This window comes from Colias eurytheme, chromosome 14, assembly GCF_061535395.1.
Source record: "Colias eurytheme isolate Ceu_HAF_F1 chromosome 14, ilColEury1 Martin Lab GWU primary, whole genome shotgun sequence".
NCBI lineage: Eukaryota > Metazoa > Arthropoda > Insecta > Lepidoptera > Pieridae > Colias > Colias eurytheme.
The window spans coordinates 1,725,926-1,753,089 of record NC_142993.1 but is presented as its reverse complement, the minus strand read 5'-3'; the positions used below and the strand labels follow the sequence as shown (position 1 = coordinate 1,753,089).

General features: G+C 34.5%; 1 protein-coding gene across 2 annotated transcripts in view; it reads right to left on the bottom strand.

Moving 5' to 3' along the window:
• Window positions 1–1,357: 1,357 nt before the first annotated feature.
• The window catches only part of LOC149902704 (max dimerization protein 4-like), a 264,617-nt gene continuing 238,810 nt past the window's right edge, over window positions 1,358–27,164 (bottom strand). For both annotated transcript variants that reach the window (XM_090109614.1, XM_090109613.1), the window contains exons 6-7: window positions 4,987–5,162; window positions 1,358–4,666 (exon numbers count right to left, since the gene is read on the bottom strand). In XM_090109614.1, coding sequence (XP_089965740.1) covers window positions 4,987–5,162 — 176 coding nt within the window. In that variant the 3' untranslated portion in view covers window positions 1,358–4,666. The remainder of the gene's footprint in view (window positions 4,667–4,986; window positions 5,163–27,164) is intronic.

Sequence of the window (27,164 nt, the reverse complement as noted above, 5' to 3'; positions counted from 1 at the left end):
AACCTTCCGTTATTCCCATGATTCTTGTATTCAGTGGTGCAACTATGCAGTGTTGATGAAAAAATATTATTAATTACGGAGAATCTATTGATTATATATATGGCAAACAATTTATTTTAAAACTGCTCATAATGTCTTTCGAGTAAGTATTAAAAGGGAGAAATTAAAAATAAAATAACCACTCATAATTAAAATTTATTTATTTCATGAAAATATTATATAGTTCTACATTTTTCATTTTAACGGCGCGTTGTCTCACGGTGGGTTACAGTGCAGCTTGCAGCGTAAAATTACTGACTTGTTCCACTAACGTTTCGTCGCATCGCGTCTTGATGAGAATTGATCAACGTTAATACAAAACACGAAGCAGACACTTTGTAAGCGCTCTATGAAGGACTCTATTCCGATGAAAAAAGATAGTGATTTAGTTATGACTTACTGTGCTATGAATATATGCGAGAACATTGTAGGCTTGGTTGCACTATATTTTAGTTATAGTTAACGTTAATGTAACAGTAAAGGTGACTTTAACAGTGACAGCGAAATGGGTTGCACGAGCATATTTTTTTAGCATAGTTGAAGTTATCGAAGTCTCAAGTCAACTAACATCTCTTATATTGGACGCTTCTGATAGTTATGAAACGGTACCAAGAGTTTAAACTGTGAAACACAAGTGGTTAGTGTTAAAATTATGATGTACTCTATTAAATTGTCAAAACTCATATTTTCCCTAACTGTTAAGCGCGTCACACACGGTGAAGATACTATAATATTTTATCTTGAGATACTGTAATATAAAATATTACAGTATCTTCATCGTGTGTGACGAGCTTTACTATAACATGTTTGTTATTGCTATAGTAGCACGGTGCAACCCAGCTTATAGCACAATTATAAAAATTCTAGCTATCTCTTTCTGTAGCATGCTATTTCAAATATTTTGTTTTGCGTATAAGTGGAGGAGGAAGTCAATGTGTAGTGTGTACAGAAACTGATTAAAAAGGCATAATGTCACAGGAAATCGAACCCAGACATCGGAATATCGGAATATTGTGCTTTCTATACTAAGTATATTATTTCTATTTAGCATAATTATTCATCAGTTCAGTATTTACCCATTAAAAGACTATTGATGGAATAAAATAATTAAGTGAGAACTGAGAACTGTCATTGGATATTTTTTGTGTTTCTATTTTTTAAAATGTAATAGTTATTGTACCAGCAATTTCTTGTTCATTGGATTCGTTGAGGATTCGTATTTTTTGAGGTTTTAAGCCTTTTTTCGGTCGATTGCTCATGGACGGAGTTTATATAGCTTACCGAGATTATAAGGGAATATGAAATAATACCAAGAAAGTTTTAATTATAATTTTATTAAATTAATTCTATAACTTTTTTACATATTGTAAAATTGTGTGCCACTTTTCGTCAATTATATTGAATAATGCTGCCAAGTCCGTTAGCAGTAGTCACAATAGTACCTAATGTTTGCCTCTACGATCAGACAACGATTGACTGCGAGCGCCGATACTGCTCAAAATGGAGCTTCGCAACTCGCAACACTCGCCTGATGTTACCGCCTTTATTCGTTTGACCATAGAACAACACAGAATGATGCCATCAATAAATATCTCTAACGCCGAAGCGCCAGCGACAGTGCATGCGCTCGCTAAGATTTCGGCTTTGGAACGTCATATTAGTGTTGCTATATGCGTCGGATACAAAAACAATCCCCGTCAAACGCTAAGTCTGGCGACACCGGGCGAGTGCCGCGAGCGAGTCGGCGCCGCGCCGTCGCGTTCCTCGCCGCTCCACCATCAACTTGGTCCAAGAATATATTTATGAAATAATTTGTATAAAAATTTTGGCTCCAAATATTTACACACTGATATTTTTACACGCCGGACTAAATTTTACAATTTACAGCGACTAAGTTGGGTATACAGTCGAGGAGCGGCGAGAGACGTCGGACGAGAATTTATTGCAATTTTTTTCTAATAACACATTTCTTATCTAACGAGCGGCGCGCGCGTACAGTGCGTCGCGCCTCGCTAATACCCTATCGTTACAGTGATACACCCGGGTACCCGGGCACGGGTACCCTGGGTACGGGTACCCCGGGCACGGGTACCCTGGGTACGGGTACCCCGGGCACGGGTACCCTGGGTACGGGTACCCCGGGCACGGGCACCCCGGGCACGGGTACACCCGCACACGCACTACTAGAAGAGAGGACAGTTGGAAGATATCGCAAAACAAATTCACTGTAGCAATAGGATACAGACACAATTTAGTTAAGGAAGAGACAACACCGAAGGCAGATCTGACTGGACGTAGGCTACAACTGTCGCCCGCGCACACGCGCTCGTGCTGCGATACTTCTCCCTGTTTCGTGTTTACAATTAACATTTACAATTAACACTCAAGTAGGGGCTTATACAGAATTTGTACTCTTATAGCGTCCCGTCGCCGTTGACCCGTAACGCTCGATTGCAAATAAATTGAGCGATGTGAGGGATCGTCGCGATCGATCGATGGGGCGTGAAGCGAAACACTGGTACCGGATAAATAATCGAAAAATGATAACGTAAAATAAATAATTTTGTGAAATATATTAAATTAATTTAGGAATATAATATATATATTTTTACAATTGAGACAGGATTCGACAGACAGTGTCGCGCGACTCGTGTCGTTGATACGGCGCTACAGTTCCGTTACTGGCCTCGTATGTATTGCGGTTCAATCACTTCAACACAAGAGTCGACGCTGGCGTGATCGTAGCGTGTGAAAGCTGACACATCGGGCTGGACCGCGCTATGGGGATAGCGCCAAAATTGACACAGTTCTGCTAAAGACTAGATCTTAAGTGTAATTGCGTAATGAGGTAAAGACACACGAAATGAAAAGATTTAATATGTTACAACGTAATAAGAACATTTAAAGTTGATTCAACTTTAATGAATATTTTTTTTACAGTCAACACTGTGGAACAAAATGTCAATGTCAATTTTGGCGGGAATGTAGCGCGGCTGTCAGTGACTCATTAGTCATTAGTCACTGACAGTCACTTATAGTCAGTGCTGAGTTGTGCAATGGCGCCCGACAAACAACGCGGCTCGGCCGCTACTGATATAACCTTAAGAGATCAGGCTGTCATTTCTAAAACAAATATAATTACAAATGATTACAACTATGCTTATCATAACATCCATACCTAAAACAATTTACAATATGAATGAACCGATGTTTGGGAAGGTGACGATGAGATTGAATCGGGCCGTGTTACCGTGACGAAAAATTATATACAATGAAACCATTCGTACATAGTAAAAAGAATTAACAATTTATTAATTATAAGATATAATAGTAATAACAAAAATATATTGTGTACTCTAAATTTCAGCTAGTATTTGTTTGTATCAACAAGATGTATTGTCGAGCTTTCATAAAATATTTCCTTTTTTGGTACAAGTGTCGATATAAATCGAAATCCGCGCTAGTAATTATGTCATTTGTCTATACACATGCTATATAAATAATAATTTAGTAAGTCTGAATTTTGTAAATATAAATTTAGATTAAATAAATACTTAGAGCTTATTTTCCACGTAACATTTCACAAAAACAATGACACATTACCAGTACAGCTTCGTGACAATGAAGTGAGATCATTAATAAATCAATATTAATACTTAAAAATAGGATGTTAGTTTGTTTTTGCTTCAAAACGTGTCCATTTATTGTTTGTGCCATAACAGATGTGCAAAGAATACTCAACAGACATTTGAGATTAGCACAGATAAAAAATTTCCGACACGTTCAATGTTGCGACTTGATTGTCATTATAATCGCAAGTCGTGATGCTTTATTACCGTTCTGTTTAATACAAAAAAAAAAAATATTGTTAGACCTTAATTAACTTTTTTTGGTGGGTCGTCATCAATGTGATCCCCATACGTTACAATTTTGTGGCAGGTCCACTGCCGCACGTTTACAGATCTAATTCTATTTGATTAATTTATACAAGAAAAATAATTATATACAAAAAATATAATATTGATATTTATCTATACAACATTCGCCACTAGAACGAGTGGCGACATCTTATTTATTTAGTAAAATCAGTAACAATAAGTACCGAAAGATTTTACTTCTTACAGTGACTTTAAAATGAGAAAAAGCGTATAACAAAAAGTAATACACTCGATACGGTGATGACGGGCGAGCTCACAGTACCTTGTGATGACGTCGTGAACAAGTAAGCGGATGACGGTAAAACAATTTAAACGAACATTCAATCCAAACGTGTACAAGAGAGATATGACGAAAAAATAAACTTTTTGGCAATTTTGTACTCGGTAATGGTTAGCGGTGTCGTGTGTTGTGTCGCGCGATGTCGCGTGGTGTCGCGTGTCGGCGCGCGGCGTCGCGTGGTGTCGCGTGTCGCGTGTCGCGTGACACGTCACACGAGTCTCGTGCCACGTGTCACGTGTCACGCGTCACGGCGCGGGTCACTTTGGCGAGTCACTCTGTCACGGGACGGGATCCCCACTCAGTCACGAACAACAGTCGTCCCAGTACATGAATCAACAAAATGTCCTACGTTTGTATTGAGTTGCGGAGTCGCGCGCGACAACGGGCCGCCTCGCGCTGCACATACCACCTGAAAACAAACACTGTATTTAATCCTTCTCAGGCAATCGTGGTAAGGAAATTTATGCAGGGAATTAAAGTTTCGGTCTTCATGATATCTTTTTTATAACAAGATGATTAGACACTACATAGCTACTTAATAGTTCCACTAAAAGTATTTTATACATCTGTAAATTTAAAATTAAATTGACTATCTTTAAGTATAACAAAATACAAACGAATATTACAGTATAAACTATAAACTGTAAATTTTATGCAGCATGCACACTCGCACCCAATTATCTCGCAGTACACTAGTAGCACCGGCTTGGGGCAGCGCCACACACTCACCTAGACTCTCGTGTGTCGCGCGGCGCGGTGCTTGGCCGGCTTGGGGCAGCGCCGCGCCGAGCCCCGCGCGCGCCGCACGCTCACGCCCACGCCCACGCCGCTGTCGCCGCTGTGCCCAGACACTAGCGACTCGCTGTCGCTCTGGTTCGAAGTGTAGCCGATCACGTCCACCTCATCTGAAAAACGAACGTTAACACGTGAATAAAACAAGAAAAACATAGACTATGAAATGACATAAAGAAGCTGTCTTGGGGCAAAAATTGTCCTACCGTTCCCAAAATTATAACGGAAAGAAAATATTTATTTGTAAGCATATGACCATAAATATTTTTTTAACAACGCGCATTACAAAACACAATATGTTGTTGATAGTTATCAGCAATGAAAACTTGTTATAAACCTATAATCCTTAATCGATTATTAAATCGGCGACCGTTTAATTACAAATCAGTTATAATCCAATCGATTGCGGTTCAATCTAGATTACTTAGATAAAACTGTTATCGTATACGATGGGATCAATATGCTTTTATGGAATATTTTCTATATTTTATACTAAGTAGTCGAAATAAAAGGGATTTATGAAATTTTCTCAACACATATTTAGAAAAAAGAATTTTAATAGGTTCGGGGGCTTAAAAGTAATATTAAATAAATTTTACATTCTTTGAAAGAATAATTTTTAGATTGTGTTCAAAATACATTTATTTCTTTGAGTAGTAAATATAGATATCTTCTTCGTAATATAATATTATACAATACATAACAAAAGCTACATAAATCGGGTCAGTTCCTAATGTTGAAAAACAGAGCCCTTAGAATAATTTAAGAGGGACCACAAATCTAGCGACTCCGGTTTAGAAGTAAATCTTTATTAAATCGAGCCTCAACGTAATCTCTATACATATACCTACAAGGTGGAAAATTTTGCCGGACCCTGGAGGAAAAGTACTTTAAATACTGGAGATAGGAAATTTACTAGAAGGTGGAAACAAAACAACAATGCCATACATACTTATATAAAACTGAACAGTTTAAAATATTCTAAAAGTTATACAGTTTCGAAATTTCTTAAACATAGCAGCAAAAACGTTCTGAAATTTATATTATCTTCTACAAGTACGCTTTTAATAAATGCAATTATTTCCGGACGTCCGTTACATAAGCCATAACTTGAGAACAGATTAAGTTTAGCAAGTGCTCGAAAGGTCGGGCAAGATGCGACCTACTTACATCCCTTTTAATTATCTTTGTATTTGCGTAGTTCTAGCATCTATGTTTATGTGGTAGCTAAATGGTTAAATCAGCCGTTTTATTAATAACCTAGTCTCTTAATTAATTATAGACCATTATTAAGATATCATTGAAAGTGTTAATTAAATGACACGGTTTACCCAGAGAATAGGTTTTTAGTGAAATGTTAAATTTTACCGGTTAACTGCGACATATGTGTACATTAATTACTTTTCTTTTAGACGCACTTGTGGTTAAGTCACAATCATATAATTATGCAACTCTACACTATGGCATTATTACTTAAGATACCTATAACAATAAAACTACAAGCCTTGTAACAGCCTAAGAAAGAAGATTTAATCTACCCATACCATAATCCCACATCAGAAAGGAGATACGGAAAAACGGATTAAAAAGACGCAACTGAACAGCGTCTGGCTCATAAGCACAAGTGCTTCAAATATAATTTCCTAGGATTTCTTCAATTTCTTCGAGTTTCAACGCTTAGGGCTCAATCAGACGGCGCGGCTTTTTGTCGATAACGTATACGTATAGGATCAGACGCGTATGATTCCAAGACGATAATATCTAGAATTTTCATATTAAATCGATTTAGGATTATTTATCGTGTGAATAGAGACGTTAAAGCTTTATTTTTGGTTTTATCGATAAGTTCTTGTGAGATGTGTATATTAGCATTATTAAGAATAAGGCTTAAGTATAGCATGTGATATGATTTACTAATATTTTATAAAAAAATATGATTTGTGGCACAATTAATTTCTTCATTAAAAAACTACATTTTAAACATTTTAGTTAAACTTACTTTGGTTTAAATGAATACCAAGGCATCTTTTAAAATCGTAGATTCATTCAATAGTTTGTATAGATTTTAACTCAATTTTGTGTTCTAAATTATTTATGTTCTCACTTCAAAAATTCCGCCATCACATCTTAAAACCTTCATCCACCGACCACCACTCATAAGCGATTGTATCAAAAACGCTCCATCCGTTAAAGCCCTTATCGCACAGATAAGCCACACGCTCCGACACGTCGTGATCGTATCTATTATTGGTTCTTTGAACGTCAAAAACTAGTCACGTATGAATAGGGAATTATCTAAAATCTTCAAAGCTCTATGTTGTTGGAATATATGATTTTTTTTAAAGTGGGAAAGAACAGAAGAAATTTAATTAAGAGCACTTTTAAAAATAGCATTACAGCCAAAAAATACTAAATATTTAAAAACAACGTATAATAGATATAAAAATTATAAAATTTTAAATTTTAATAGACAGTTTTTAATATTTCCCTACTTATTTTAAACCGATTAGACCGACCATCTCTGGAAACACAGAGATGGTCGTCTACATGATCATTCACAATGCCAACGTATATTATATTTACTTCTCTACCTAGTGGAGTTTAATTTATACTTTGCTAAAAATACTCCAAGAATTTGCAGGACACATTCGAAATTACACAGAACAAGAACACTTCTGTAACACAGAAAAAACCTCACCTAGTCAGCATATAGCAATCTATCTCGCTAAAAGAATATAAAAAGGTAACAAAATTATATGAGAATATCACATTTTTATTAAAGAGTTCCAGCAACTTCGATTGACCCTTGACTGCGGACCCTTTGGACGTATCACGAAGAAAAAACTTCGCCTTGTTCGAGACTAAGTTTAATATTCGAGTTGAGAATTATGCGTTCTTTCCCACGCCCGGAGAATCTATTTAGAGAGCCTTTTAAATATTTTTTTATTTTCTATTCTAACAAATTATTAAGTAATCTACCTTTTTGGATAGATGGATTGTTCATATTATAGCGATTCGTGAGAGAAAAAGCTACAAATCTGTAAAAGTTCTTTTTCTTTCTTTTCTTTTCTTTCAAGCCTTAATTCACCCATAGTCGGGTATAGGCCTCCTCATGTTTTTTCCATTCTTTTCGGTCTTTGGCCAGACGCATCCAAGATTTACCCGCTGTTTTAGAAATATCGTCGGACCACCGTGCTTTCGGTTTGCCTGGCTTACGTCGACCATTCCATGGTCTCCATTGAAAAGTTCTTTATTAATAATTAAAACATGTAAATAAATAACATCTCATCGTACGTTAATTATATATTAACTTGTTTCTTTATTATTTACGGCTCTATGTAATTCAATTATCATGTTATATACCTAATTAAATTTATATATCAACACATGTATCGAATATCGATAACAAGCACTTAATTGTTAAAATCAACATTCAAGGATTCCAAACAAAACTGGTTACCATGGCACCAATCTTAGAATATGGTTGCCATGGTAACGCCCAATTGGTCCCATATTCGTAACTACCCTCAAGTTTAACAAAACACTAAAATCCAATTGACATTCGCGAATTGCTATTAACGCACAAAGGAAGTTAGAACTTTGAAGTTGTATCGCTTAATTGTGAATTATAATTAATTGAATTAGCAGGTGCCAACTAGTTATAATTAATTTTCAGCAAGTACAATTGCCGGTTTTGTTTACGTATTTAACAGGTTAAAAATAAAAATATGCTTCTGTTAGGGTAGTTGCATACTTTCCTGATATGTCTTTTCTTTCAGATATTTTTTTAAAGTTCGTTAAAAAGCGCCAAAAAAGCTAGCTTTGCACTGTCAATATCAATTTACACATGATCAAGTTATACATAACATCTATTTATCTACATAAAACATATATAAATAATAATAATTGGACCAAATTGAATAACGCAATCATATCTAATGCCCGAATCGGCAGAGGAAATGAAAATTGTCATCCAAGAGCGGATATTGAAATTGTAAAGTTGGCTGTACTTTTTGCTGTCAAAAGATGACTTCTATTCAAAGTGCAGGAAATAAGAAATGAACTTCAAAGCCCGGCCTTTTCAATTTCTGGCGTTTCATTTTATATTTGCGAGCCTCTGAATGGTGGATTTAATTCGTTAATGGGACAATTCTTGATATAATTTACGGGCGGAGTAATGGGATTATAGTGCCGCGTCTTGTTAGAGAGGTGCCTGCTCTATGCTTGTTTGATCGTTGTACCGAATTTGAAATTACCTTTTCATTTGAAGTAATTTCATGTTATGATTTCTTATTGAAATTGCCCCTAAAAAAATGGTAAATAAAAAAGTAGCTCGCACTGAGCGAAATTTCAAAAAAGTGTGTACACACCTAACTTGGCAAGTGAGTGTGAAAGGGATAAAAAAACATACAGGCGTCATTCAAGGCCATATTTTCTTGTTACAAGTTAATGCTCATACTGAAATCTCCAGTGTATTAGATATAAGTTTCTTGATTACAACTCTTACCTGTCTACAAAAACTCATATTGTATAATTCATAAAAACGTTTGAACAGTAAATCATAATAACAATAGACGTGCTTCTTTTCTGGATTATACTAAACCTTACCACGTGCCTACCTTATTTGTTTATTTATCTATATAGGTCTTATAAAAACTCAACAAATGGAATCAAACACCCTACCATCAAACTACCAAACATGGCGTCTACTAAATGCGCCTGATCGTATATTAGAGCTATATACATATTCATTATGTATTCCCTCAGGATAAGATTAGCCCGGTTCCATTTGACAAAGTTCCCGGGCCTTCACGTCGAATATTTGAGAAGGGCGCAGCCACACGATCGGGCTTGTGCAATTTGCATGACGGCGCTTTAACTTGCCTGTCAATAGCTGTTTAAGCTAGTTTCTTATAAGAGAAAGCTATCGTCAAAGTATTCGTATCGTCTTTGATAGTATTTGTATGGGATTTTGAAAAGCGCCCTGCCGTGCGTGAAAGGAACTAATATTGTTTATTATGTAATAATGACGTCACGTTTAGTAGTCTAAACTCTTATATAATTTTAGTGTTTAGCAAATAAGGCATTAAACTATTCGATACTTCCAAACAGATATTTTTAAATAATTTAAATAATTTCTAAATTCTAAATTCTTAATTCTTTAAATAATTTAAGATATGCATTTATTACATCCTTTTTCCCAGGTCTATTGGAATGCTGTCCTTTACGTAGGTCATCTGATGTCTATCCATTATCCACTCAGCCATAGACTACTGTTCAGACAGAGTTCAGAATTGTGTTCAGATTATGGTAATGCACTCGGCTTTTATTCCATCGGGTTTAGACATATCTGGTTCAATGTACTAGGAATATATCTGTGCATGAACTTAACCCTTGTGGGAATACGAGCGAGATGCTAGCGAGCGATCTATATCAATTTATTCGTCAAGATATCATGTTCTAGAAGTAAGAACATTCTAGATATTTGACGAAATACACTTAGTTTGTATTACAATTTTTCCTTGAGACGAACTTATATGCCTTGTCTACATATTACTAATTTGACAACTCAAGTAAATGTGTCATGCAAATAGGACAAGAAGAGTAATCGTGTAGACGCAGCATTATCAAAGGCCAGATTACTTGTATACAGTAATGTGATTTATCTTAATCCCTTAATACTTTGTGAGATACTAGAGCCATGATAATGGCTATTAAGTTTCCTTTCATTCATAAATAAATGCCTGCTCAGTTATGCTCTTTGTAACATTTTGTAATTATTTTAGTACTACTGCTTTCCACCTGCTTTGTTTGCGTAAATATAACAATATTACTTATAAGTATAATATATCATACGATGATTAAATACGAAAAAACGTAACATACTAATGTAATCGAAATTAGAACAATTATTAGTCACAAATGACAGAAAATCTCTCTTAAATTATAAATTTATATTCGATATCGAAAACGAGGCAAAAACGGCAACAAACGAAAGATATAAACAAATTTCATATTATTTTATGAACCAATTTTATCAAACATGTATCCGTTTAGACATCAAAATTTTATTATGTTCTTGACTAAAATATTAAAAATTATGAAACATGATAACATGTTTATTACATACTAAACATGGTTATCGTCTTTAATATTGCAAGTAAACTCTTGGAATGACAGTAAAATGCAGTCGTTTTTGCATCATTACACTTCTATCAGTTGTCATCAACTTTTAAGCGATTCTTGGACAAAGTTGGGACTCAATCGGGTAGGGCTGCCAACGAGTTTAGTAGTGTATGGATACTTTTTTAATTTATTTTAAGACCATGTCTATTGCAGCAGTTTAAGGGAATTGGTAAAAAAGATTGCAATAATACACAGATACTTCAGATAATAATTACTTGTGATTTGTTAACATTGAAGTTTAAGCTAAATAATGTGTATAACACATTCGTTATAAAAATGATATTTTATGTGTGTATAGTGTTTACTATTTATGTCCTAAATTATAGCACAAACGATAGAAAATCCTTACTTTTATATCAATAATATATAAACCCGATTCTAAACAACTCAACCGGTTTTTTAAACTACATCTTATCGAGTAACATAGGCTTTATTTTCCTTACAACCCGAGTCAACTCAGCCTTGTTGTAATAAACAACAAACAAATATTTGCCAGCCCTACAAGATCGAACCTCGCCAGTCCATTTAGCATGTATTGCAGGAAATTGGCGCCAGGGAACGCGTCTGACGTTCCCGTAATAATTAGCAGTAGTTTTGAGTTGCGGGACGCATACCAATACCCGGATATTGAACGTACAAATACGTTCCCGGGAACACTTGTCCTTGGTATTGATATGTGTTTATGTGTGTTTGAGTTGGTTGTGTTTATTGGGTAGTTTTGTGAGGAATAAGTTGTTGTTTTACGTTAATGTGTGACAGATGTTGTTTGTGAGAATATTGAAATTTAGTAATAGATGTACAATTATTACAATGTGTAGGTACACTGCGAATGGTAGATATACAAAAAACTAGCAATCAATTTTTTTAAACGGCAGGTCTCTTCAAACATACCACTAATGATTCTGAATGCAATATTTCTCTAATATAGTTTAGAAATTTTACGTATAAAATTACCTTCCTAAATGATTTATTAGGATTGATAGTGAAAAAATGTTTACATAGGTACGTAATACAAATAAATAATACAATATAACCTAGTTGTGTGGACCAGATATCTTATATCGTGGTTATTAATTCCCTAACCAGACATTATAGTCCGGGATACATCGCCCATTTTTGCAAGTGATTACTATCAAGCTAATTTTTCGTGAGTAGCTTTATTTTGATGAGATGCCCAATAATTTCATGTACGAAACTCTCGATTGTGGTAGCTTACAGAGGTAACAAGGATAAAAATTTTTGATTTGACGGTTCTCAAATATTTATTACGCAATTTGTAGGACAATATGTCTGTTGAATTATTTAAGTATTAAATAAGTGAAAATAAAAAAAAATCAGCTGGTTAGTAATCATTTATGATGACTTCGTTATCGATACACATTGGAAAGGGGAACTCTTTGATCAAACCATAGATTGTGTAGGACAAATATTTTTTCGAATAATTTAGATAATTATCTTGAGATTGAACAAAAAAAAACATTCTGTTAGTAATTAATATTTGAGAACCATCAAATCAAAATATTTTATCCTTGTTTCCTCTGGTAGCTACCACAATCGAGAGTTTCGTACATGAAATTATTGGGCATCTCATCAAAATAAAGCTACTCACGAAAAATTAGCTTGATAGTAATCACTTGCAAAAATGGGCGATGTATCCCGGGCTATTAGGGGTATTAAATTATACACACAACATTAACATTAACGTCTCAACATATCAGTAAATACTCTCTAAGGGTCTTATTATTTCACGTGAATTTCTTTATTACCGTTATCATCATTATTATTTATAAGGCAGTAAGGAAATGTGTTAATTTATTATTAAGGAGTAGATACATGTGCGTCAGTTCTTGATTTCATTGTTATATAAAGTTACCAGTTGTCCGCCCCGGCTTCGCCCGTGGTACCTACATGTTTAAATCACAGACTAATAATAATATACTACGTATACAAGTTTAAATTATCCTATCTCTCAAGTTGGATCGAACTGCACATGGTGTGCGAATCACTACATAGTATAAAACAAAGTCGCTTTCCCTGTCCCTATGTCCCTATGTCCCTATGTCCCTTTGTACGCTTAAATCTTTGAAACTACGCAACGGATTTTGATGCGGTTTTTTTAATAGATAGAGTGATTCAAGAGGAAGGTTTATATGTATAATAAGATCCATTAAGTAGTGGAGAAGTACTGTTATTTTTGAGGTTTCTAATGTGATGTCGTAAAAAATTACATTTATTCCGCTTACATTGCAAACGCAGGCTGAACCCTTCGAGTTTTATCAAAATAATGTACTAAGTATTATACACATTGAAAAGGTCTACAGAAAAGTCCGCGATGGTATATGTCTATCTCTTATGGATAACCCACAATAACTTTTTTTTGTCATTTTTTTTTACGACAAATAATGGCTAATTTTCGAAGCGATTTTAACCAATACAGCATTAATCCTTAACCAATTAAATACCATGGATACATTGTTCATTTAATATAGATCTATATGGCCCTTTACACCGTATGATTTAAGTGAATATTTTCGAAGATATTACAGATTTAAAAATTGCGGGACGTAGCGTTTGCGGCCGCCCGGCTATGTATTTTATACCCGTGTGATGCCGGAGCGGGCCGCTATATTTTTATACCTATACAACGTTCACAATTTTTCTGTAGTGTATTTAATATCAGCATTGCACCCGTGCGAAGCCGGGGCGGGTCGCTAGTTTTATTATAATCGGTTAAGTGGTTTAAGAGTCCATTGAGGACAAACATTGTGACACGAGATTTATATATTTATTAAGGGTGCTATAACAGATTTTTAACAAAAAGCGCTATTTTACGGTACAATTTTAACTCAAAGCAATTACACGCGAGAACAAAGTAATATCTTAATTTAAAGATAATATATTCAGTTCTACGATCATCTTATAAAAATTGTACGACGTCATACAAAATTGTCGCTGAAATACGATTTTCCCAGCACAATGATGGCATAAAATGCAAAAAAATGGGGTCTAAACCGGTACACTTTTAAGAAAATTAAAAGCCTAATCTATCTTCTTACCTATAAATTATTGAGGGATATATAGTCCTTTATAGATTCTGATAATTTTTTTGTATCTAAATCAAAATTTTATTTCAATTATAAGCTAAATTAAAAATACTTGTCGATTTCTTCATACATTTTGCTCTCGCGGGTCGTCAGACCGCGCTCAGAAGCGCTCTTGGAAGGACGGGTGTATCGCTCCTCGTCCCAAAAATAAAACGAATTAGAAAAAGATTATTTTGCGTGCACTGTCGTTTTCGTGATTTGAAATATATTTTGATACTTTATAAGAGTACCTAAACTGTATAATTTTCTTATCCAATTATTTGTAATTTAAAATTATGTTTTAAAAATTACCTTGCCTGAGATGCTCTTTTTTATGGATTGTTGAATAGGTTGGTGGGGTGAAACAATTCAAGATGGCGTCGACGAAAATTTGACTTTTTTTCGTGATGGGTGTCATTTTCATAGTTTTTGGGGTAGCTATTAACGAATATGAGGTCAAAATTAAAATCCAAGATGGCGCCGACGAAAAATTTGACATATTTTCGTCATGGGTGTCATTTTCATGGTTTTTGGGGTAGCTATTAACGAATATGAGGTCAAAACTGAAATCCAAGATGGCGCTGACGAAAATTTGACATTTTTTCGTGATGGGTGTCATTTTCATGGTTTTTGGGGTAGCTATTAACGAATATGAGGTCAAAATTATAATCCAAGATGGCGCCGACGAAAATTTTACATCTTTTCGTCATGGGTGTCATTTTCATGGTTTTTGGGGTAGGTATTAACCAATATGAGGTCAAAACTAAAATCCAATATGGCGCCGACGAAAATTTTACATCATTTCGTTATGGGTGTCATTTTCATGGTTTTTGGGGTAGCTATTAACGAATATGAGGTCAAAACTATAATCCAAGATGGCGCCGACAAAAATTTTACATCTATTCTTCATGGGTGTCATTTTCATGGTTTTTGGGGTATCTATTAACGAATATGAGGTCAAAACTATAATCCAAGATGGCGCCGACAAAAATTTTACATCTATTCTTCATGGGTGTCATTTTCATGGTTTTTGGGGTAGCTATTAACCAATATGAGGTCAAAACTGAAATCCAAGATGGCGCCGACGAAAATTGTACATCTTTTCGTTATGGGTGTCATTTTCATGGTTTTTGGGGTAGCTATTAACGAATATGAGGTCAAAACTATAATCCAAGATGGCGCCGACAAAAATTTTACATCTATTCTTCATGGGTGTCATTTTCATGGTTCTCGGGGTAGCAATTAACGAAAATGAGGTCAAAACTATAATCCAAGATGGCGCTGACGAAAATTTTACATCTTTTGGTCATGGGTGTCAATTTCATGGTTTTTGGGGTAGCTATTAAGTATTAACCAATATGAGGTCAAAACTAAAATCCAAGATGGCGCCACTAACAAATATAACATTAAATCAAAGAAAATATTGGTAAAAATATTGGTGAATAGCTTTCCCAAAAACCATGAAAATGACACCCATGACGAAAACATGTAAAATTTTCGTCGGCGCCATCTTGGATTTTAGTTTTGACCTCATATTGGTTAATAGCTATTAGCTACTCCAAAAACCATGAAAATGACACTCATGACGAAAATATGTAAAATTTTCGTCGGGGCCATCTTGGATTTTAGTTTTGACCTCATATTGGTTAATAGCTACCCCAAAAACCATGAAACAGACACCCATGACGAAAAGATGTAAAATTTTCGTCGGCGCCATCTTGGATTATAATTTTGACCTCATATTCGTTAATAGCTACCCCAAAAACCATGAAAATGACACCCATCACGAAAAAATGTCAAATTTTCGTCAGCGCCATCTTGGATTATAGTTTTGACCTCATATTCGTTAATAGCTACCCCAAAAACCATGAAAATGACACCCATGACGAAAATATATCAAATTTTTCGTCGGCGCCATCTTGGATTTTAGTTTTGACCTCATATTGGTTAATAACTTAATAGCTACCCCAAAAACCATGAAAATGACACCCATGACGAAAAGATGTAAAATTTTCGTCGGCGCCATCTTGGATTTTAGTTTTGACCTCACATTGGTTAATAGCTACCCCAAAAACCATGAAAATGACACCCATGACGAAAAGATGTAAAATTTTCTTCGGCGCCATCTTTGATTTTAGTTTTGATTTAGTTAGATGGGTAATAGCTTCCCCAAAAACCACCCACATATTTGCAAATGTGTTTGCTCTTTAGGAAAGTTCAGACTTCCTAGGTAATGTGACGAATCTAATTTATTTAATTCCGACCGAATCTCGGAATAACATACATATTTTTCTAAGAATTGTATACAATGCCGGATTTAATACATTGCTGGTAACATAATAATATGTATGATAATTCTTAAAAAAGTATTTTAAACATTTCTTAAAAAGCTTAGATATTGCATACAATTCCTAGAGGTTTTGTAAAACACTCACACTTTTTTAAGTTACTAACTAACATACTTATCAGAATAATTATTGTACCTACTAATAAAAGTAAGAAAATGAATTTTTAAAATTCGTTATAAGTTCTGGAATCAATTTCAATAAAATTTAAAAATTAAAAATAATATCAAGTATGAAGATGGTCTATAAAATGGAATGCGCTATGTTTACGTGAGCGTGATGTTCCCGCGGCCCACGTTGCGACGTAAAATACCTAAATTTGAGTAGCGCAGATTTGTGACAGCGTCCATGATTTCACATAGAGCATAATATAATAACACATTAAACGCTAACTGTGCCCTGCGGTTTAACTCGCATTGTTCTACCCTTTCCTATTGGTTTTAGCGTGATGATATATTATATCGCCTTCCGTGATAAATTGACTATCTAACAGTGAAATAATTTTTCAAATCAAACTCGTGGTTCCTTCAGCTTTATAATGTTTTATATAAGGCGTATTAATTTCTTTATCTACCCACAATATTACAGATTATTTCAAAAGCTTACAAAATAATCGAGGTGTAGTGACATAAAGTACTGAACACACATCGTTCGGAAATCCGCGAGCGAGTACCGACACTATTATATTATTTCCGTTGCTTTATACTTATGTAACGATAGTAGTTATAAGTTTATATTATACAACGTAAACTGAGCGGTGGATCGTTAATTGTATTTATTTTTATTATATGTACACAATAACGCTTACTTACACACAAAAGTAGGAGATAGACATTGTTATGACACAAGAAACAGAAATAAAATTGAAATGCCATTTTTCCGGCTAGCTAAAGTTAAAAATTCATTTATGGGCCAAGGTATACGCTTTTACAACAGAATTCCTCATAATATTAAAGAGTTTAGTAGTTCTAAATTTAAAACTTATATAAAAAATGTACTTGTCCAGAGAGCCTATTACAGTATTAAGGAATATGTGGACGATAAAAACCCATGGAGGGTTGTCGCGTAAAAACCACAGGACAGTTCTTTGGCATATTATGTTAATATATTATGATATTATGTTAATATATATGATATGATGTTAACATATGTAATTTGTAAAATTGTAAATCTGACATGATTAAAAAGAGCAACTATGGAGTTTCTTGCCGATTCTTCTCCGTAGATACTGCTTTCCGAATCGGTGGTAAATGTTAAAAATATGTACTTAATGACGTTTCAAAAGTGCTTCTAGAAGAAGTCTAATTGAATAAATAAATGTTTGAGTTTGAGTTTTTGTATCATTGCTTACATTTGTACATTATTTTTGATATATAAGTATTCATAGGCTACTATATAGGTACAGATTCCCATTTTTATAGTTGTTTGACCACCTCATTCCTATGTAATACGTACGCAGAGAACCAAGATATCTCGGATTCGATTCCTAATAGGTACTAAAACCTACTTACTTGTAAAGAAAGCTAATAAGCCAGATATATGTTAATTTACCTCATACTAGAAAATACCTAATTAAGTAAAACCAGTCGCTATCTCATATATTCCTGTAAAGGTTATTGATTTATGTAATAATAAATAAATAAATAAATAAATAAATAAATAAATAAATAAATATTTATAGCATTTAATTTAATTCCTAATTAAAGTGTACGGAAATAACAAAGTGAGTGATTTACAGTTTCCTAAGAATGCAGTTCCGTCGAGTTAAGATAAATAGTATAATTATATTACTGTATATGCTTTAATACTTATCTGTTTAAATCAGAAGTTAGTCATCACTACATAGTATAAAACAAAGTCGCTTTCTCTGTCTCTATATCCTTATTCCCTATGTATGCATATATCTTTAAAACTATAGGCAACGGATTTTGATACCCTTTTTAATAGCTAGAGTGATTCAAGACGAAGATTTTAATTTTTAATATTTTATTATGTTTTAGAAAAAGCAGGCGAAGCCGCGGGTGGAAAGCTATTGTAGTAGTAATAAATCATAAAACGAGTACCTTCAGTCCTTCACTTAAAAAAATCACGTCCCCAAAGCAACCGAGTGCATATTTGCTCAATACTCAGTATCGAGACGGCGCAAAAGTATAATATAAAATAAAAATAAAAATACCGGGAATGTTTGTGTTGCATTTCAATATTTATTATTGTAAGAACTCGGTGGGAAAATTGAATTCGTAGAAGTGTGGATGACGTCAGCGGGGCTGCGCCTCGCTCGCTGCGTCTTGTGAATTTTTTACAAGCGCTTTTGAAAGTTCTCTGTTGGGCGAAATGCATTGACTGCGATGGAGTTTATTCATTTCAGTTTGTAGGTGTTCGTGGTTACAATTATAAATGTATTGATTAAGTATTTAAGTATAGCTCTAAGTTACTATTTAAGTATTAATTTATTGTGTGTATTATAAATCATCTGTGCAATTTACTGGTCTCGTTATACATTTTTCGTTTAACACACAACTCGACCCAAGATTCGAACCCTTAGCAGTCTACATACCACTAAACTACTTTACTTTACACTTTAAAATTTTTCAATATTCAAAACGAAATATTTCCTTTCGCGCACGTAATTTCCGAACGAATTTCGTCGTCCACAAACACTGATGCACATTCTACACCTACATGTACGTATATACGCACGTATCTGAATATGTACCCGTACATGTATATGTACACGTACATGAATACGTACATGTCTGTACATACAGAGGCGCGGAAGCAGATCCGCCGTTCAGGGATAATTAGTTTGCGAGCGGATATCCGAACGCGGCAAGTTATGTGAGATGCGAATTGTAATGCGAATTATAATTACACCCTTTATATTGTTGTAATTAGGTATATTTTTAATATGTTTATAATTTGGTAATTAGATATAATCAATGATCCTTTACTTTGTAAATATTTTTAAATTTAGGTCAATTGACGAGAGAAAACGTAATTAATTAAGATTGTAAAAAAAGTAAAAGTAAAAAGGAATAAAATAATGTTATTTTGTTATTGTTCTAATAAAAGAAAGCAAGATAATAAGATAAGAATGTATTTGTTTTGTAAACGAAATACAGATACTAAAATAAATAAACACTTTGAATACGTTATATTTTAGTTATTAATAGAAGTGGGGATTACCTTCACTGGTAAGGCCTATGACGTCACAACCCACCTTAATCGGAACATGAAACTCGGTAATTTATTTGTTTTCCGTACACAAATTATTATCAGAGCGCGTAAATTCTTTCCGTCCATTAGTATCTATACCATCTAAATAAATTTACTTTTTTCTTTATTAAATAATTTATAAGTAAATTCCTTATCCGTATAAATTTCACAAAATTATACCCTTGGTGCGTTTTTCTTCCAAAATTAATAATTCTCATTGTCATTGAATAAGTTTAAAATAATGGTACATGATAAGTATCATTCTTCTTGTCGTACTTAATAATCTATATTGTATTATATCTTTGTCGCTTTATATATTTATTATCATGTTTTTATGGCTTTAATTATTCCTTCCTATACTTTTGTGAATATATATTATATTCTTACATATTATATTTATGCTCTGCTCTATTCCTCTCCTCTAACTAATTTCCTTCCGTACTCCGGTTGTCTGAAAGAAATCGCTATTTAGCGATAAGACCGCGAGTGAAGCCGTGGGCTACAACTAGGAGTATAAAATTATAAAGAAAGAGAAACAAAATATTTTTCATTTGATTCCTTTTCCTATTATTTCTTACGATGTGACCTATGTTCCTATCTACCCACTATACGTATATCGAAAAGCTGAACAATTTACAATGCAACTTTCCATATTTCGAACACCAAATTTCCGTTCTACTTGGCACTTGACACGAGATTTACGAGGCCGGGTGACCTCGCACAGTCAGTGCTAAGATTTATCGGTCTGAAACAATGCCGATTTAACATTATTGATTGAAATCAGTCTGCCTAGACTTAATCGCAAGAAACTGTTAGTGAACTTATAAGTATTTTTAATATTAAAATTTTAATTAATTTAGAGTTTTAAGTATTTATTTAACTAAACACAACAAGGCTTTTGATATTAGTTTGACTTGTTACATCTCATACGGTAACACGAAGCTTTTTAATCTATCAAAAAACAAATTGTATTTACTCAATCAGATGGCTGTTTAGATTCTGCGTGAAATTTCGTATTGAGATAGAGAGATTCTAGTTCTAAATGATATGGAAAGATTTTCAAGTATAACACGAAACTACGACAATCGACCAAACCACAAGTTATCGAAACAGTAATCATCATCATCATCATCATTCATCATTCCAGCCTTTCAGGACGTCCACTGCAGGACATAGGCCTCCCCCAAAGATTTCCAAAACGACCGATCACCAGCGGCCTGAATCCAGCGGCTCCCCGCCACTTTGATCAGGTCGTCTGTCCATCGCGTTGAAGGCCGTCCCACACTGCGACGTCCTGTACGTGGTCGCCACTCAAGAACCTTTTTGCCCCAACGGCCATCGGTTCTGCGGGCTATATGCCCAGCCCAGCGCCACTTCAACTTACTAATACGGTGGGCTATGTCGGTGACTTTAGTTCTTTTGCGGATCTCCTCATTTCTGATTCGATCACGAAAAGAAACCCCGAGCATAGCCCGTTCCATAGCTCGTTGAGCGACGCGAAGCTTGTAACAGTAATCAACATATCGAAAATCTAACCACCACTCAAAATAAATTTGTATTAACAAAAATTTATGTAATTACAAAAATACACAAAATTGCCATGCATCCACATGCCAGAGGCAATTACCCAACCCCTTTTTAGGGGTTTCGATAACGAGAAATCAATAACAAATCAAGCTATTATTTGGCTAATATTCCAATCTCGACATTAGACGCGTGTAGCGACTCAATTGAGATCCAATTGGGGCGAGTCATATTCTTCGCAGGGGTCTAACGATGGTATATACATTATTATTTTACATATAATATAATATCTATATTCTTATACTAGCTGTGCCGCCCGGTTTCACCCGCGTGGCTCCACTCCTGTTGGTCTTAGCGTGATGATATATAGCCTATAGCCTTCCTCGATAAATGGGCTATCTAACACCGATAGAATTTTTCAAATCGAACCAGTAGTTCCCGAGATTAGCGGATTCAAACAAAAAAACAAACTCTTCACCTTTATAATATTAGTATAGATAAGTCTTCAAGACTTTTGTTAAAAGTTATTATACATTCAATAGCATATAGTTAGACAAAAAACGTCTAAAAATTCGACGTTATATATGCAAGTGTATCCGAAACAAATACAAAACCGAGCACGGAACAAACATCTTCCTTAATGACATGAGATGTTCGGCGCATAACGTAGACAAAGTAAAAAAAAAACATTACAGCATGAATTAATAACAACGTACACGCATATACCCGCATATATAAGGTAGATATAGTCTTCCCAAACGTATATTTTAACGAACTTACAGAGCCGTAGGAAAAAGAAAAAAATCCCGCTCACGGTTACCTTTTTGACAGTGCATAAAAAAAAGAATTTTATAAAGACCTTTATTTAGTTAACTGTAGAGTTGACAAAGCTTAACAAGCCCGCGTTTCGAGCTCAAAGGTTTGTCGCTTGGAGCGTTTTGTGACTATCTGTGAATTTTATTTAGCTTTTTTATACGTTTAAAAATTCACTGTATCTTAGTAACAAACGGCCTTAGGGAGTGACATCTTAGGATCCTCAGCACTCTTTCGCTTATTGCTTTACTTCGGGCCGCTTATTTTGTATTCTTTGTCATAAAAATATGCTATTAGACGGACGGACGGACGTTCCTATTGTGCAGTTAATATCAACGTTTTATTTATTCAAATTGTTTTAAGTGCTTTGTCCGTACAGTACTCATATCATGTATGTATTTTAACCAAGTCATTTTAATGTTGAATGCTATATGATATACTGATTTAATATGTATATTTTTTTAACAAATGTGACTGTGTGTGTGTGGTCTAACGATTAACGATTAACGACACGATTTTACGATATTTCAGTTTGAAAATAAATTATGGATTTACTGGGAATTTTTATATGTAGTATTGAAGAGAACCATCCCCGGATTCAATGTAACGTCTTTCATTCACATTACCTTTTTTATTTAGCTCGAAAGACTAGTTATTGCTAACTCCGGTTACATTATTACACAATATCTTGAAAACGGCGAAAGGAAACGGTTTTAACTTTTAATTAAGAGCATATTGCGACATTCATTTCTTATGTTTAATAAATATTTACAACTAGACACAAACGTGCATGGAAACGTATAAAACTACACGCGACAACCAAAATGAACCCTCTTTCTACGTAACAGAGCCTATATTCGCGTGCGCGCAATAAAAAATTTTAGTGCCCCATAAATTTACACATACATTTGTTTGTAAAAAAGAAACCAGTTTTATTCTTTGTATGATATATTCCATTCATAAAATGGAAAATCCGATTTCGTTTCGGCCATTCATATTTTTGTCTCGTTCCCTCTGATGGGCCGTCGATATGGGCGTCTCTGTTTGGTGAATAGATTAATATTAAGTTGCTTTCGGTGTTCGCAATATATCATACGTCTACGACTTTACATAAATCGCATTAAGAGGTAAAATATATCTATACATTAGGCCGAAAGTTGAAAGGAATATCATCTTATAGATTTCATTCCAAAATATGTTCTGAATTATGATATAGTTCGCAGAAATATTTTTGCGAATATTAAGAGGAAAATACCTATTTATCAGCAGGAATGATTTATTAAAAATAACTATTTCATCTAGCAGAACCAAACATTTCTTTTTACTGAATTATCCTCTATTATTATCGTTTTTATAAAAGCTCTACTAGGTACAATTGCAAATTATTCTGCATTACATCCTGCAAAAAACAAAACCCATCCAAATCCTCGAATGGCCAATTCGTTTACATCCATAAAGAATCTCGTTCCAACCCGTCACATCGCATTACCCTCTTTAACGCAGGTGAGGTCGGGTAAATGGATTATTATCAGGTGCCCGCCACGCTGGCCACATGAGATTAACGTTATTTCATCAACGGTGACAACGTTCGCTCGTCTATAGTGTATACTAGCTGATTGTCCTGGTTTCGTCCGGGTTTTAACGTATAAAAATAGCATCTGTAAAGATAGCATTCTGATGGTAAAAATGTAAAATGCTTAAAATCGATCAAGTAGGTAGTTTTTTGGTTTAATTGTAACAAACAAAAAAATGTTTCCTCATTATAATATTAATATAGATTTATATTTTATACCCGGTATCTCTTCCCGTAGACCGCCTCCTTGGTACAGTGGTTGGCGCTTGAGCGTATAACCGAGGGGTCCTGGGTTCGATTCCCGGTGGAGACGAAGAAAAAAAAATGTCTCGGTCTGGCAGGACACAGAAGGCTGATCACCTACTTGTCCCTAAAGAAAATCGATCAGTGAAACAGATGTATGAATAATGCATCTGCCCCTTACCCCACTACGGGGACACGGGACTTCACAATCTCTTCCCGTACAAATGTCAATATTACCTCAATAAAAAAATATAATCATGCGTTTTTTTTATCTCTTTCACTTTCAAGTAAGTAAATAAAAAATGAAATATTCTTTTACGTGAAACTTTGTAAATATGGTTCTACAAACTACATCATTGGAAGAAATATATCTATACCTTATCTACTAATAATTGGCTAACCCATCTCGCCCAGCATACAATCTCCACGATTTACCCTTTGTGCATTACACACATGTGCTATAAAACTACAAAGCAAGACTCCCTTACAATAAACATTTAATTCATGTGCAAATGCTTATTTTTACGGCCGCGATCAACATTCAACCTACCATTGAATGCGGGCCCTGAAAGCTTTTGCCCTTTGTAGACTTTTACGCCGCTTTCCGTATTAAAAAGCTCTAACGCAGACAAAAATGTCGCTCTTTTTTTATGAAAATGACTATTTTCAGCGGCGACACACTGTGTGCTCGGATCGTCGGTTGTTTTCAACTACATAGATGTGAATGATTTTAATATTTCTGTCAGTTTGTTGAGATCTTTCGACTCTGTATGTATAGATTGTAATTTAGCCTTATAAGAATAATGAAACGTAGCAAAAACACGCATAAAAGATTCAATTACATTCGTAAAATAATCGCACATTCGTTGCCGTCCTAAACTAGGTATACGAAAGAATAGAAAACATAACATAATATCAAATACAAATTCACATCAGCTCATTCGTAGTGCGTAGCATATTCGTAGACACATCGTAGCCCCTTCGTAGCACCGTTTGTATGTTTGTTTACGATCCTCCAGTACCTCTGTAATACGTATTTGATACCGTAATCACCCATTAATTCTTACGAACCGCTCTGCATTTACATACGAATACGAAAAAGGAAATAAAAAACTATGTTTTTATCAACAAAGTTAAGTAATAACAGGGTTGGCCCGTAAAACAATTTTGGTATAGTGAATTTACTGTTTTGTGCGTCGGTTTATCCGAGGCATTTATCAATGTGACAACCCTATTGTGCTTTCTGTTTAATACATTCCATTTAAATTTTGGATACGGGTTACGTTGAATGTTTTATTTACGAGAAATGTATATTATTTAACTATTATGCAATTGTTTCAGATACAAAATTGTAACCAGTAAGTAAATGAGTCATTTTATTTATTGTTCACATTTTTCTTGTATTCGTTAGCGCAATATTTTTACAACTGCAATTTCAAATTTTAAAGGGCCTACCATACTTAATCTTCTTATATATAAAAATTAATCGCAAAATGTGTTGGTAAGCGCATAACTCTAGAACGGCTGAACCGATTTCGATGATTATTTTGTTATTATATTCCTTGAAGTACGAGGATGGTTCTTATGTAGAGAAAACGTAAACATGTACCACGGGCGAAGCCGGGGCGGACCGCTAGTTAGGAATATAAACGTCTGCTACTTTAAATTTCAAAGAGCCTTTATTACACAAATTTTTTGAAGGCGAGTCTAGAAATACCGTCACGTCATAGAATGAGGCGACGATTTTGGTATCTTTGAATCTTGCCAAAGAAGTTTCACTTCTTACACGTGTGCTCGGCACTCACGCAAATTTAACAAAGGAATCGAACCCAGAACCTCTCGATTATAACAAACACTCACTAACTACAAGGTCGAGGCGGTCCCAAATATAACATAGATAACACAAGTACACAACACCCCGATATAATCTCCCAGCAATGTCTTCAAGGAGCTTATATAGATAATACAAGAGTTAAGCCGAAGTATCACATAATGCAGGGGCAGCCTTTTACATGGAAACCTTATAAAATTTAATTTTGTTCGAAGAAATGGACGCATTATGTTAAAGTCGATAAGCGTTTATCGTCATTCAACGTTTACTTTAATAAGATTATTAAGGCGATTTCTTCTTATTTTATTTACTTAAGGCCAAGTTGCTGACTACTATTGAAGTTTTAGAATCGATAAAGAAAATTAGATGGTTGGCTAAACAACTAAGATACTTGAGAGTTCACTAGTTTCAAAAAGAATGACTTTACAGCTCGAGATTCGGAAGAAAGCAACCACGATTAACTCACATTTCAAAATCAATTTCATATTAGATTCAAAACTCAAAACTCAAACATTTATTTATTCAATTAGACTTTTTCTAGAAGTTTCTCATTTTTGAATCCTCATATTTTTAACATTTACCATTCAAGCAATTTGTAGCAATCACTTTTACTTTTATTTTCAATTACATAATATATCAGGAGTATCAATGAAATACTAAACACTGTCGTGTAACTGTAAATGGAAGAAACAGGGCTCCTGAAAAACAGTTCTTACTATCTTAGGAGACTGGGTCGCTCTTATTTGTAAATTTTTTTAAGTGAAATAAATGATTTATTTATTTAACCAAAGACGCCATCGTAACATATCAACACATGAACTGCTCATACAATCTAATCTGCTAATCGCATAAGTCACCTGCCCGCATCTCACAATAGCGCAGACGTACAGACATACAAACATTATCTACAGACCCATTGTGTCTCTGACAATGACAGGTACCTGTCGAAGCGTCTATATGCCAGTATACAATGAGCGACGCATATCAATGTTATTATGTGTGATGGATCTTGTAATAGCTTGTCAAATGCAATGTTTTGTTAAACTAGCCCGGTTTTGCTCGGGTTAACCCGGGATAAATAGCCTATGTTACTAGGTAAAGATGTAGAGTTTTCCTTGTGATAGAATTTTGATAATCAGTCGAGTAGTTTTTACGTTAAATAGGTACAAAAATACAAACAAAACATATCATTTCTTGTATAAAATACCTGCAAGTTTAGATAATAACTAATTATGTGCCGGTAAAGTTCACAAACGTGTAATATAATTTAGGATTCTATTTAAAAAGGAACGCTTGAATTT